At 55.0% G+C, this 13,333-nt stretch overlaps 2 protein-coding genes across 2 annotated transcripts; one reads left to right on the top strand and one right to left on the bottom strand.

Moving 5' to 3' along the window:
* Nucleotides 1–1,183: 1,183 nt before the first annotated feature.
* Nucleotides 1,184–3,802, bottom strand: G647_00537 (uncharacterized protein; the record flags this gene model as incomplete). The annotated part of the gene is made up of 1 exon (XM_008723940.1): nt 1,184–3,802. The coding sequence occupies one exon, from the start codon at nt 3,800–3,802 to the stop codon at nt 1,184–1,186; it is 2,619 nt and encodes an 872-aa protein (XP_008722162.1).
* A 3,130-nt stretch (nt 3,803–6,932) lies between these two features.
* Nucleotides 6,933–13,075, top strand: G647_00536 (uncharacterized protein; the record flags this gene model as incomplete). Its single annotated transcript, XM_008723939.1, has 7 exons — nt 6,933–7,101; nt 7,146–7,310; nt 7,359–7,491; nt 7,547–7,771; nt 7,827–9,260; nt 10,180–10,463; nt 10,512–13,075. 7 exons carry the CDS (start codon nt 6,933–6,935, stop codon nt 13,073–13,075), a joined length of 4,974 nt encoding a protein of 1,657 aa, XP_008722161.1.
* Nucleotides 13,076–13,333: the final 258 nt, after the last annotated feature.

The following is a 13,333-nucleotide window of genomic DNA, read 5'->3' as shown; positions in this document are numbered from 1 at the left end:
CTTTTTGAATGCAGTACGATCCAAGGAAGACGTAAGAAGACGTACCGAGTTGGGCTCAATCTTGCCAAAGGGATATGTCCTGAGCACGTCCGCAGACGGCGGTTTCAAGCCCGTTGACGAGGTCGACATGGTGTAAAACTGGGGTCAAGGCGCTCTACCAGACTCCTTCGTGCTGTGGTGCTGTTGGTTTTCGGCCACTCCAAGTGTGCGTGGAGGAGCTCGTGAAGAGCTGTTCGTTGTGCACGGAAAAGTGATAGGAGATGAGAGTGCAACACGGCGGTTACGAAGCTCCAGTTGAGCCGGAGTAGCACCAAGGAGTCGAGATGTAGAGAGTCTGACGCGCTGGTCGACGAATGGGTTTGTGAGGTTTGCGCGATTTCAACACCGCGCTTTCGACAACTTGGATGGGGAGAAAATTGAACACTGTCTTTAACGTCAGGAAGACGTCAGGTGTAAATAAAGAGTGATTACGGAGTACGGAGTAGGAGTAGGGGTCGTCGGATTGAGTCGACACGCAAGCTCTGGCTCTGGCTCATGGTAACCCGCGTCTGCCGCGGTGATTACCGTCGATAGCGAAGAGGACTTGTGCAGATCTGGGCCGGAAAGCCGCGAGATCTGAGCAACCTGCCTTGATTGCTGGGACATGGGCATTACCCAGTACAGGCATCATAGGCATCGTGGGCATCACGGGCATGCAGGATGCATAGCATCATCGCCCAATCTTGCTCCGAATCAATTTGATAGCCGGCTAATCCGGGCGCAGAGCCTGACATCATGGCGCTACAAAGCTTAGCAGGGCAAACCCGGGCTAGGTAGAGCTAGTTACGGGCTAGGGCAGCCTAGACTAGGCGTGTTTAGGCATGGCTACGTTAAACACAGCTGGCCTGGGGGGGGGGGGGGCGCCATCCGCTGCTTATTCATCATGCCCGCGCATCTCACTCAGCCAACCAATAAATCCGCCCTGTTCCTCTTCCAGACTGGTACTCGTACGAGGTATTATGGACAGCGAGGGGAAAATCTGGGTCGACCCAGTATCCGTATATGAACTGGCCTGCCTGAACCCGCACGCAAGGCAAGAAAGACGGTCGCTAACTATGCGATTCCAAATGGGTCCGACGCTGCAAAAGGACCCGTCGTACTTTCAGGCGGGAACAGTTGGTCCCATTCGTTCTGCAGTAACGTGTCAGTGGGTCAGCACATTGGACAGCGAGGCCGCACTTACCCAGTCAATGTCGAGCATTACCGAGTCGCTCCGGCTATTGTTCTGTAGCTGCGGGATATTGATCTGGTCACTCGGAAAGCCCGAGTTGATACCGAAGGGACTGCCGCCCCCGGACGATGATTGTCGGCTTTGAACTGACCGCATGGCGGGGACAGGAGGGGAAGGATGGGTGGCCGGGCCCAGGACCATCCGCCAGCTTACTTGGTCGGTCGTGATGAGAGGAGGCCACGACTCGTTCGTCCCAGAGTCACTGGGACTGTGGAAGTCAATCTGCTGAGCTGGCGAGATCTGGTTCGTGTCGGTACTGGGTGCTTTTGATTGCGGCGGCGATTGCATGGGAGATGGTTGTGGGGGCGGTGGTGAGGTCTGGAATTGTGAGTGGACCAATCGTCCAAAGGGCCCTGGCCCCCCCTGCGGCAAGTATTTGTTCTCCAAGTACATTGTCGCTGGAGTGTCGAAGCTCCACGGTTGATCAGACGAATACCGGGCATCCCCAGCTCCGGCATCCGTTTGGGACGAGATTGTTGTGGGTTCGGCTCGTGAGATCTCGGTTTCGTTCTTGACTGTCAAGGTGGTCTCAGGGACACGGCGCCGCGAGTCCAAACCATCTTTCATGCTGACCGGAATGCGGATTCTGCGCAAGTCCCGATAAACCGCCGTTCGGTCTCTGACTGCCATGATAATCGCTCTGGCTCTCTGCGGTCGTGACAGGGTTAGATCGGGCTCGAAGACAAAATCGATGACATTCCAGATCCGTTCCGAGTTCGGCAGGTTCGGCTGCTGGTGGACCATCGAAAGAAGAAGGAAGGCTATGTGCCATTGCTGGTAAGCTCCGTTGTACCATTTCCATTTGTTCAGCTCGGGTATACGCTCCATCGCCACCGCATTCTCCATGGAGAGCAAGCCGCTCTGGACGGTCAGGTTGGAAAGCCGTTCAGGCACTTTTTGCGAAAAGTTGTTCAGGTATCGGTGGAGGACCATGACGTAGAGGCGTTGAATCATCAGATTCATGAGCAGCTGTGCGTACTTCTGTATGGGGACTTCGAAATCCAACATGGGCCTGTACTTGGCCTCCATGGCTTTGCGGAAGCTCTCAATCTTGCTCAAGACGTGCGTCAACGACGCCTTCTTCTTCTCCATCCGGATGCGGTCGTACCAGATGACTCGTTGCATCTCTGTACATTCGAAATGTATCCGGGACATGGTCATGTCTGTAAACTGGGTCTTTGCCTCTTGCGGCTTCGCTAGGAGCAGGTCGTTGTCGTTGATGTTTAGTGGAAACTTGGTGTCATAGTCCTCACGCTTGACGCCTGGCCGCGGACCCTGCGACTCGCACGTGCGAAAGTCCAGGAAGCACAGCTGAAACCAGACTATGCGTCGGACGTGGCACTCCACCGGAGAGAGCCCGTAGACTTCTTCGGGATCGCGATGCAGTCCCATACACTCGCCCAGACGGACAGCCATGCCCACTATCACCGAATGCGCTCGAGAAAGCTGATCTCGACACATGGGAATGAGATAGATCACGAGAGCCTGCAGAGTCTCGAGTTTGGTGGCTCTAAGAAATTGCGCCTTGCTCAGTGCGACCTCAGTCCCGGTCTGGAAGTTCCCGAGGATGGTGCTCTTCGGTCGAGCGAAGATGGCAGTGACGTCTTGCTCAGCCATGCTCGCCACGGCCGAGAACAGGACGGCAAGAACGAGGGATTGTTGCCACGCCGGAGGCTCGAGTCCGGCGAGCACAGAAGTCCAGAAGTTGTCGTAATGCAGCTGAAAACTGGGCCAGTGAACAACTCGAGCGATGAAGTGCACGTTCTCAAAATAAGTGCGGACCAGAATATCGGCCGCGGCTTTTGCTGGGAGGAAGTTGAGAAGGGATCTTTTGCTGCCCACATCCCCGAACACGAATCCCGAGCCCGGCGCAATGTATGAAGGACCGGGAGCTAGGAAGTCGCAGGTATGATCCGGGAGTTGGGGAATGGCCGAGAGCTTTTCGTCGGCGGTCCGACGGTCATTGGCAGAATCGGCGAGCTGGATGTCCATTTCCTCGTGAAGTCTGGGGCGGAAGAAGCCACCAAGTCGTTCAGTCAAGCGCATCTTTCCGATCTTGATCCCTAGGTCGAGCACGTCGTCGTTAGCATCGTCTTCGTACGAAGCGTCGATGACGGCCAGGGGTGTCGGCTCAAGCCCTTTTTCGTCTTCTGGGACCGCGGCCTCGTTGTCGGAGCTGCTCTCTTCGCCGCCAGGGAGGTCAGCCGACGTCCTCCTTTGCGGCTTCTGGGAGGAGGTGGACACGGTTTTCCCGTCTTTGCGCGCAACGTCCTGCTCAAGTACGCGCTCAAGCGAGCCCATCTTCTCCTTGATCTCGTTGAGGCGCTGCTGCGAGACCGAGTCCAGCGCCGGGGCTAGGAAGAGACAGTCGCGCGAGAACTTGCTGCAATTCGTGCAGGGGTGTAACTTGTCGCATTTCAACTTTCGGCGCCGGCACTCCAGACACGATGTAATCATCCGGTTGCGACGTCGCACCCTGTTCTGGGCGGCAGCTCGCGACTTGTCGTCGGCGGCAGCAGCTGGACTGTCCATGGCGCAACGAGGTGTAGCGAGACCCGCGATCGTGATTACGGTGGCAGAGGTAGATAATAGTAGCAGGATCCTATATCTAAAGTCGCATCAACGGGTGCTGGTCTCTAGCACATCCAGTGCTCCGGTGGCGGGGCACGGGACAAGGATGGCGACCCAAACGCAGGCCAGACCGACACCGTCTTCGCAGATTTGGGAGGCCACAGAGAGTGAGAGTCAGAATGAACCCATGTAACCCGTGCTGAGTCAATAACGTAGGGCTGAGTGAAGATCAGATGTCGGACGAAGTCGATGGGGTGCCTGACCTCAGAAGCACCACCACAGCGATACGGTTCGATAGGCAGCCAAGGCGCCTGCAATACGGGGGCTCGCCGCCGAGACACTGCAACCTCGAGCTGCTTCTGCCGAAACCGAAAGCGACATGATCTGACTGGCGGGATCAATGTCCTCAAGCCCGCGCTGCCTGCCGACTCGTTCTGCTACACCTAAGCGCGGTGTTGCCGTGCTTACTCAGCGACGCTAGGGTTCGCGGTTCTCTGTTTCGCCAACAATATGTCGGTGCCTTGTGGAAACATCAGCATTGAATTCGACGTGTGCCGCGCATCCTGGTGTCGCAGTGATGACGCCGGGAACAGGGTGACCGCCAGCATTTATCGACTGGCTGCCGACAGGAAATCAAAGCGCGCTGCCCAATTTGGCTGGCACGTTGGCCTTGTATCGTTTACTTGGGGGGCTACCGACTTGATGTCGTGGCTGTCTTGGAAATACATATCCCATCGGGCGAAGCGCTCACTGTATCTGTAATAAGATCCCAGTGACAGGCGACTCTATCTGTTATGCCATCCTGCACCAAGTGTCGCCGCATACCAACTTGCTTCCTTCACCACATAGACTCGATTATGTTCGTCGCAACTGAGATCGAACAGCCCATCTAGGTTCTGGTCTCGACCTGACACAGCCTGACTCGCCGGTCGTACAGCACTTGCAGAAAGTATTCGAGATTGTTACACAGGCGAAGGGATACGTCGGCGTTCACAAGGTCCGTCTACCTCCAGTCTGATCAGGCACCTCTGATTCCAGAAGTGTGTCAAAGATGAAAGTCCGAGCACTCTTCTCGTGCTAGTCCGTGGTCTCCAGGACGACTCCTTCCTCGTCAGCAGGGAAGCCTTTCGAACGATGAGCGGCGAAATTGGCAATAGACTGTGTAGGTAGGAAACTCTGAAGCTGGCCCACCACTGATAGGTAAGTTCAACGTACCCATCGGAGTCGATCAGCATGGAGAGGGCCGAATTGGTGAACAATACGTGCGCATGTTACGCCTGATGCTACAAATCCCCGCCGGGCGGCAATCACTTCCCTACACTCGTTCAGGTCACCGGCGGCGGCGAGCGACCTCGACGTGGCAAAATCCTGCGCCACGCAGACGTGCTGCACCGGATGGGCGCGCGGCTGGGGTGAGTGCCGCGGACCAATTTGGTGACCGGAGCATGACTGACCATAGAACCAGCTCCGGCCGCGGACGCACCCTTAGATCAAGCCATCGCTTTGACCGGCGTCTTTAGCTGGCGAGGCAAAGAAGTCTTCGAGAAGGTCAGAGGCAAGCAGCCATTTGGGGGAGCGACACAGGCATATGCGCCACCACCCGACCGCGGAAGCAGGAAGACTCCTGCCTGGTTGAACTGCATCAGGTCGCATAGTGATTGACGTCTGTGGAGGCTGTTGGGAAAATAAAGAGCTGTCAGTGCCACTAGTTACTACTTCCACTTCGACATGACATGGTGGGGAACGTTACGAAGCTTTGAAGATTCCCGTGATGAACTGTGTATATTGTGCAAAGCCTCGTAGCGGTGTGATGTCACCTCGCAGGACAGCATGTTATTCAGGTATCTACGTGGCTGTCGAGGTGTTCGTGGTGTTGTGTAGGCTGCGCTGCGCAGTCATGCTTCACACTTGGCAGTTTGTCCTTTGCCAAAGTACTGGGTCATGGTCACGAGCAGAGATCAACCAGGGCCAAAGTCGGCGCAGAGATAGCACGAAGATCGCGATCGCGTGTATCGCGAACTCGGTCCTCGGTACTGCGCGCTACTGGATGAAATCGAAGGCATCGAAATCGCCATCCTTGGTCGCATCTCATTCTCGGCCACTTGGCTCAAGCGAGTATTAGGCGAAACCTGGAGAAATTGGCTTGATGGTCTTACCCAATCACACAGCTTGCGGTGACATCCCTGTGAAGATCCAAGAAGCGTCCCATTCCCGCCTATTCTGACCGTGGCGCTTTAGCTTGACGCCACAAACGCTCACGCGTCGTCGCCGCCTCGTCAACAAACACCTGCTGAACCTCGGATGAAGAACAGAGACTCGATCACTGCAGCAACCATCAATGGCAGGTCCATCGACAAACTCGTTATCGCAGCCTTCCTCCGTCGGCCAATTGGACGCTCTCGGAAGAGGGAGAGTCGGCGGCAGACACTCCACGAGCAACGACCATGTCAAGCTTGCTGTTGCGCATCTGGTCTTGATTTTCGTGATCTTCTCAGTACAGGAGGAAGAGCTGCTCCACACTTGATGCACACAATACGGGGTATGGGCCTGCGAGAGGCTCAGACACAAGGGACACATTAAGAACAGGGCTCTGAGGACTCGAAGCTGTGCCTAAGCACGCATCCAGGTGCTTCGCTTGTAGGAGGTCGCTCACTCACTTCTGCACTAAGGAACAAAGTATCACCGTCAGTTCGTGCCAACTCGGCAGAGACCGATTCCAGACCTAACGAGCTGTACGTGTTTACAAGGATGCTGCCTGCTAAGAATTAGGATGGAGCCCAGACACCGATCGCCATAGTCCATGGCACACTACGCCCAGGATGCTTTGGTTTAGAGTTCAGCCTCATTTCCAAAGACGGTCGTTGATGGTGTGTTTCAGTCTCTCAGGGCCGCTTTTCCTCGAGGGATCCAACCGGGTGAGCTTCGTTGCGATGGCCTGAGGATTGTTTACAGAGTACACAAGACAAGAGCACTTCCGCCGGGCGATATATGCTGGTGCTCTTCCCACTCCGGGGTCTCGTGTCCTTTGCCTCCTCTTATCGCACACACACACAGTCTTCGAACCCAACCATCCTTGTCTGTTACTCGCGATATGAAGCATCCACTTCTCAATCCATTTGTTTGGCCGCTTGTGCTGCAGCCGAGCCTCTCACTCGCTTACTGGCGCCAGGCCTGCAGTGTTTCTCAAACCGCTCGGATAGACCTCATACTCAATCCTGGCAACGTCTCGGGACACGTACACAAGTTTGCGGGGGGCAGCAGTGAGTGGACTTTCTCTCGGGAAGAAGTCTTGCTAACTCGCCAGATGTCAACGAGAACTCCGACTTCAACTCCTTACAGTCCTCGAATTGCTCCTCGTGCGAAGTCCAAGCCGACAAATCAGCATACTGGACCCCTCAACTATACTACGCTCACACCAATGGTACTTTCGAAGAAGTCCCCAACTATGGCATGACGGTGTACTACGTCGGTAGGTGACACCTCGGGCACGGTTCGGTACCTATACTTATCACCCGAGCAGGGCGAGGAGGGAACTCTTCGAATACAGTACCATTCCCACCCGGGTTCAAGATGCTCACCGGCGACAGCCTGCTCAGATCCTACGACAATACCACCTTGACATATCTGGACACGAGGCCGGTGGCTGACAGGTAGGGTCCTTCGAAACCCACGACTGCGCGAGTCCGACTGCTAACGATGCGACAGGGTAAGTTTCCGCTGCATAAATGACGCTAACGATATCCCAGAAGAACACTACATGTTCCGTACCGATTGCACGAACGGAATGCGGGCGCAGGTGAACTTCCAGTCTTGTTGGGACGGAGTCAACCTTTATCTCGAGGACAATGCGCATGTTGCTTACCTATCAGGAATCGACTATGGCGAATGTCCGCCCACTCATCCCGTTCCCATTCCCGGCCTATTCTTCGAGTAAGCGTCCTCCGCATGCCCCCTTGAGCCAGGCACAAAGACTTATTGGTGGCAGGGTGCTTTACTGGACCAACTCGGTTAACCAAACTGCTGGCGGTCAATTTGTCTTCTCGAACGGCGATACCACCGGCTACGGCTTCCACGGTGACTTCCTCAACGGCTGGGACATGGATGTACAGACAAGTGCGGTTCAAGATTGCCTTTACACTGATGATGGCGGAGTTGTTGATGCCTGTTCATCCTTGTCTCGAAGCGACAACATCAACTTCCCACGAGACTGCGTGGAGCAGGCATCGGTCTTCGATGAGAGTGTCCACGGTCTGCTCACTGCGCTCCCTGGATGCAATCCAATCACGAGTGGCCCTGATCCAGCTCCTCAAGTTATCTGTGGGTTCGACTCTGAGGTCCTCGCCGTTTTGGAACCGACCTCATCGCTCACCGCCGCGGCAACTTCGAGTACTTCCACCTCATCGACCGACACTTTGGCCTTACAAAGCGACCTCTTGACCTCGAGCACTTCGACGACCGAGTCAATTGCAGTTGTCACCGTCACTGTTTTCGACCAAGTTTCGGCTGCAACCAATGTCGATGCGCCCACAGCCACGGACCTGTCCAGCGTCGACACTACAATGGCTTCTGAACTCGCGGGCACTATCATCACTGAGTGGATTACCGTGACCGTGACATCACCAGGCAACGTTCTGACAAGTGCTGTTGGCCTAGTTTCAACAACCACGGTCTCATCATTGGGCCAAGAAACACTCAACCAGGACACAACATCCACCACTATTACCGTCGCCTCCCTCGACAGCTCCACCACCAGCGACGCATCTGTGACTCCAGCTGCACTGGATGCAAGTGCTTCGTTCATCTGCTCACTGTACTCGGACTTCACGATCGAGGGATGCCCGCCTCCGACCTCTATCGCGTCATCGCCAACGGCCGCTGTTCAAACTGCCCTTGTGACAGTAACACAACTAGATGAGACGGCCACCGATTCATCGACTGAGACAACCTCGACTGAGTCCTCGTCGACGGGCACGGAGCTAGCTAACTCCGCTGCCGCTTCATCGACTGAGTCGTCATCGACGGCAACGGAGCTAGCTAACTCGGCTGCCGCGTCGTCGACTGCATCAACATCGTCAACAGCCACGGAGCTGGCTAATTCGGCCGCTGCTTCGTCAACTGAGTCAACATCGTCAACAGCCACGGAGCTGGCTAACTCGGCCGCTGCTTCGTCAACTGAGTCAACATCGTCAACAGCCACGGAGCTGGCTAATTCGGCCGCTGCTTCGTCAACTGATTCAACATCGTCAACAGCCACGGAGCTGGCTAACTCGGCCGCTGCTTCGTCAACTGAATCAACATCGTCGACAGCAACGGAGCTAGCTAACTCGGCTGCCGCGTCGTCGACTGATTCAACATCGTCGACGGCCACGGAGCTGGCCAACTCGGCCGCTGCTTCGTCCACTGGAACAACATTGACTGGGTCTTCAGCGACAGCAGCTCAGACAGCGTTCGTGACGGTAACTCAGCTGGCTAACTCGGCCGCCAATTCGTCAAGCGAAACAACATCGGGTTTAGTCTCGCTCACGGCGGTTGGAACCAGCTCTGCGACAACAACACAGCTAGCTAACTCGGCCATCACTTTATCAGGCGAAACAACATCGACTGGGTCCGCGGCGACTGCAGTTGGGACTGCCTTTGTGACAGTCACCCAGCTAGCTAACTCGGCCACCAATTCATCAAGCGAAACGACATCAACTGAATCATCCGCCATAGCAGCTACGACAGTACTTAGAATCCGAGGACGGGAGGTCTTCCTCACGTCGAGATAGAGAGATCGAGGGTGGTGGACTTGGTGAAGTATGGTGTATATTTTGTAATACTAATTAACGACAGGAACATGCATATTAATACCTAGCACGAATTTCACGAGCACAGAATACGAAGCTGGGACGACAGCACGAATTCTTACGACTATAGAATCCGGGGCCAGGACGACAGCACGGCAGCATCATAGAGAGATACCCAGTGGGGCGGGTTCGGTACAGGATTAAAAGGATGTCAATCGCGGAAAAGTTGGGGCGTTCGACTGGATGAGAGGGCAAATTGGGCAATAGTAGAAGAGGGTTTCTGAAGAAAAGGATCGCGTTTGTCGACTAGCAATAATCAAGAAATCTGTAATTTCATACGAGCTAATGCGCAAGGGTGTCTAAGCTCCACACGAGTCGAATACGGCGGAGTTGACGGTTCCACATGGCAAGCTGCTGTGGCTGCTTCTCCACGTCGCCGGCTGTTGCTCGACGCAATGTCCAGCATGAAGATAACATTGTCTTGCACAGCCCAGCACGTCGCTCATGTCGCGCGCACCGTCTGTCTTCTGGTCGCCCCAATGTTATGACTAGACGCCTTGCTGCAGCCAGCTGCACCTCTCGCCAACGCCCAAAATTTGTCTGGATCTCGGATGCGCTGCTAACCGACACGTTCAATCGCTTCTGGCACCATAAGCGCTATGGCAGCAGTGTGCCAGGCCCGTTGGAGGCACAGAGACGGGCTGCTAAGAGGAAGAATACCAGTTTGGCCTATGCCAGTTCTGGAGGCATCGCAATCGACCCAGCCGTCGTGCTTGCGAGCTCTGCCAACAAGCTAGCATGGTGGGGAGAGCCTAAGGACGCTGGAGCTGCATCAGGTATGATTTCAGATCTGCTCTGGAGATGCCTCGCTAACATGCCGGTAGCTAGATCATCGCGCCTCCTGCCAACATGGCTGTTCCCATTCCCTGCCTCGACAAAGGCTACCGAGCCGAACCCTGCCCGACTTGAAGTCGAATCATGGATGTCCAACCCGCGAGCAATGTCCGACCAACAAGCCCAAGGGCTGTCCAATTGTCAAACACTCTCTGAGATCAAGACATGGCTCCGGAACGAACAGCTCAGTCTCACTGCCGATGCCCATGTGGGATCCGCAATACTCACCCATATCGTGGAAAAGAACTCGGTGGACCTTGATGTGCACACAATTGCCGCCTATATCACTGACCCGGCATTTCATCCTCCCGGTTCATCCTTCATTCTGGACTTGGTGCGTGCCATAGTGCCTCGTCCTTGGGACCACACCGCTTGGTCCATCTTTCGGCGGTCGATTTGCTCCGCCACTGAACTCGGGCTCATCAGCCTTGATGATGCAAGGCAAATAATCGACGAGGTGCTAGCCACGACTTCACTACAACTGACTGATGTTCCCTGGAAAAACCAGAGGAAGAGAGCCAAATTGTACCTTGTATGTGGAATCCTAGAGGCTATGGATCGCTCAGCGGTCCTAGAAGTTACGGATTTGGGAGCGTCAATGCTATCCAAACTCTTTTCAAGGTTTAAAGCCCAAGCTCGCCTGAAGTGGTGCAAGAAAATGGCGTGGCGCCTTTTGCCTTGGAGCTCCAGGAAGGATGTCCCGTTCATCGGTCTACTTATCCATGAGCAACTCCAGTTTCAGCGTGGTCAACGAGCTTCTGGCGTGAGACATGGGCAGGAACTTGCAGCCAGGCTTATTCAGGCTAACCCGGAGACTCTGCAGCTGCTGCTGGCGCATACCACTGAAACCCTGCTCAAATTCACGAAGAAAACAGAAACAATGCTGTACAGGTTTATGTGGCATCATTGGTACGGTACCTTGGCTGTCTTGGGATCACGAAATCAACATGGGTCGCTGAGCAAAGACACTTGGGACTCCCTTCAATCTGTTAAAAGCACTCTATCGCCAGATCAGCGCTCGTTGGCATTTGCATGGACTGCCATGGCCCTCTGCCATGATATGAGAACCTCACCTGATTTATCAAATCGGCTCGGGTTTCTCAGCTTCTTTGAAGGGCTGATCGCCTCGATATCAAGTCCTCGAATGGATTCGTCCCGTCTTGCTGTTGTCGAATTCAGCAATCTAGCTCTGCCCTTCCGGGACCTCCTTCTGCGACATCTGACCCAACTTTCTGACTTCTGCGAGGATTCCTTCTTTGGCAGGGACTCACAACCGTTACCCACCATCGATTCGACCCGTAGACAGGACATCACCACCAGCATTGTTGACAGACGTATCCAGAACGCGCACTTTGCCCAGGGTGAAGCCCTGTCGGAGATTCTGAACAGTGCGAGCCATGGCTTCCACGCGTTCAAAGTCTTGGCGCGGAGAATGGTCCGCAAAAGCACCATGTCATTTGGCATCGTATGCCATCTTCTGGAGAGAAACGCAATGGTCAAGAAAGTCTTGGAAATGCCCCAGTACTCCTTGCCATCACTATACGGGACGGGGGGCGTGAGAAACGGGGAACCGATTGACCTCGGCGCTTCGACCGTTCTTGAAAGGACGACGTCTCGTTCAGAACCTCCCGCCACCGCATCCAGCCCTCCCACCAGAGAACATATAGTCGACTTATTCCATGATCTTGCAATATCCTTCGCGACCAGCCCAGTCGCTACCCCGCGAGCCGCATTCCGCAGAGTCTACTGGTGCTACCTCTTTCTCTGCCAACACGGCGTGCCAATACAACCCCCAATCACAAGAGCGTTATGGCATGCGGGTGTGACGCGCTACGGCGAGCAAGGCACGCCAGCCGCGCTCCTGAATTGGATCCTGAGTCGAGTCAGCATGGTGGAGGGCGGAGACGTCGCCAGGCGATTGTTCTGGAGCGAAACCTTCCGACGATCAAGAATAGAGCAGATCGAGGCAATAACTCGACCCCACGAACAAGACGAACAAGCAATGCTTGCTTCGTTGTGTGGGGATGACGCCGAGATGCCGTCGAAAAAAGAACACGAGACGAACGGCCCAACCATAACGACCGGCTCCGAAGCTGACTGCTCTTCTTCTTCTTCTTCTGATGCTGGTGCTGGTGCTGCTGTTTCTGCACGAGCGGGCCTCGGCCCCTTTTCGGAGTCGATGATCGCCTCTCAGCTCACAGGCGACGAAGAAGTCGACCGCGAAACAAAGGCCAAGATCAAGTTCCTCCAGTCTCTACCGCCGGAAAGACCGTTCTGGTCACCCCGCGAAGAGACCCGCGGAGGTTGGAGAGGCCGAGATGCAGAGGCGGCGGTGCCGCACTCGGCGCGGCAAGGGCATAAGGAGAAGATGAATGACAGGAACAGTGGCGAGTTCAGGTCCGAGTCCCAGGTCAAGACCAATGTCAAGACCAGGCGTCGAGTCTCTGCGAAAGCGAGGGCTAGAAAGCCAGGCGAGGTATCGATCTGGTATTATAAACTCCCCAGCCTCGAGTCCAAGCCAGGCGAAGTAGCGATCCGGTATTATAAACTCTAGCCTCTCCAAGCCATGAATCCAACATGGCTGGATGGGGTATAGAGATGACTCTGCGTGGTATAGCATGAGGATTGTGAGACGACGCTCGAATGAGATGCGAGACTGGTGACTACAGTAGATAGACACTGTAGCTACAGTGGGCTACAGTACATACATGCATGAAATGAAAGAACATCTACATTTACCGTTCCTGCGCGCCGTTGGTGCACAAGGAAAGGAAGAGGAAGAGGATACTCGACGCCTATGCTCGTGCTCATG

This window comes from Cladophialophora carrionii (genome assembly GCF_000365165.1).
Source record: "Cladophialophora carrionii CBS 160.54 unplaced genomic scaffold supercont1.1, whole genome shotgun sequence".
NCBI lineage: Eukaryota > Fungi > Ascomycota > Eurotiomycetes > Chaetothyriales > Herpotrichiellaceae > Cladophialophora > Cladophialophora carrionii.
This window is presented reverse-complemented; position numbering and strand designations above follow the sequence as displayed.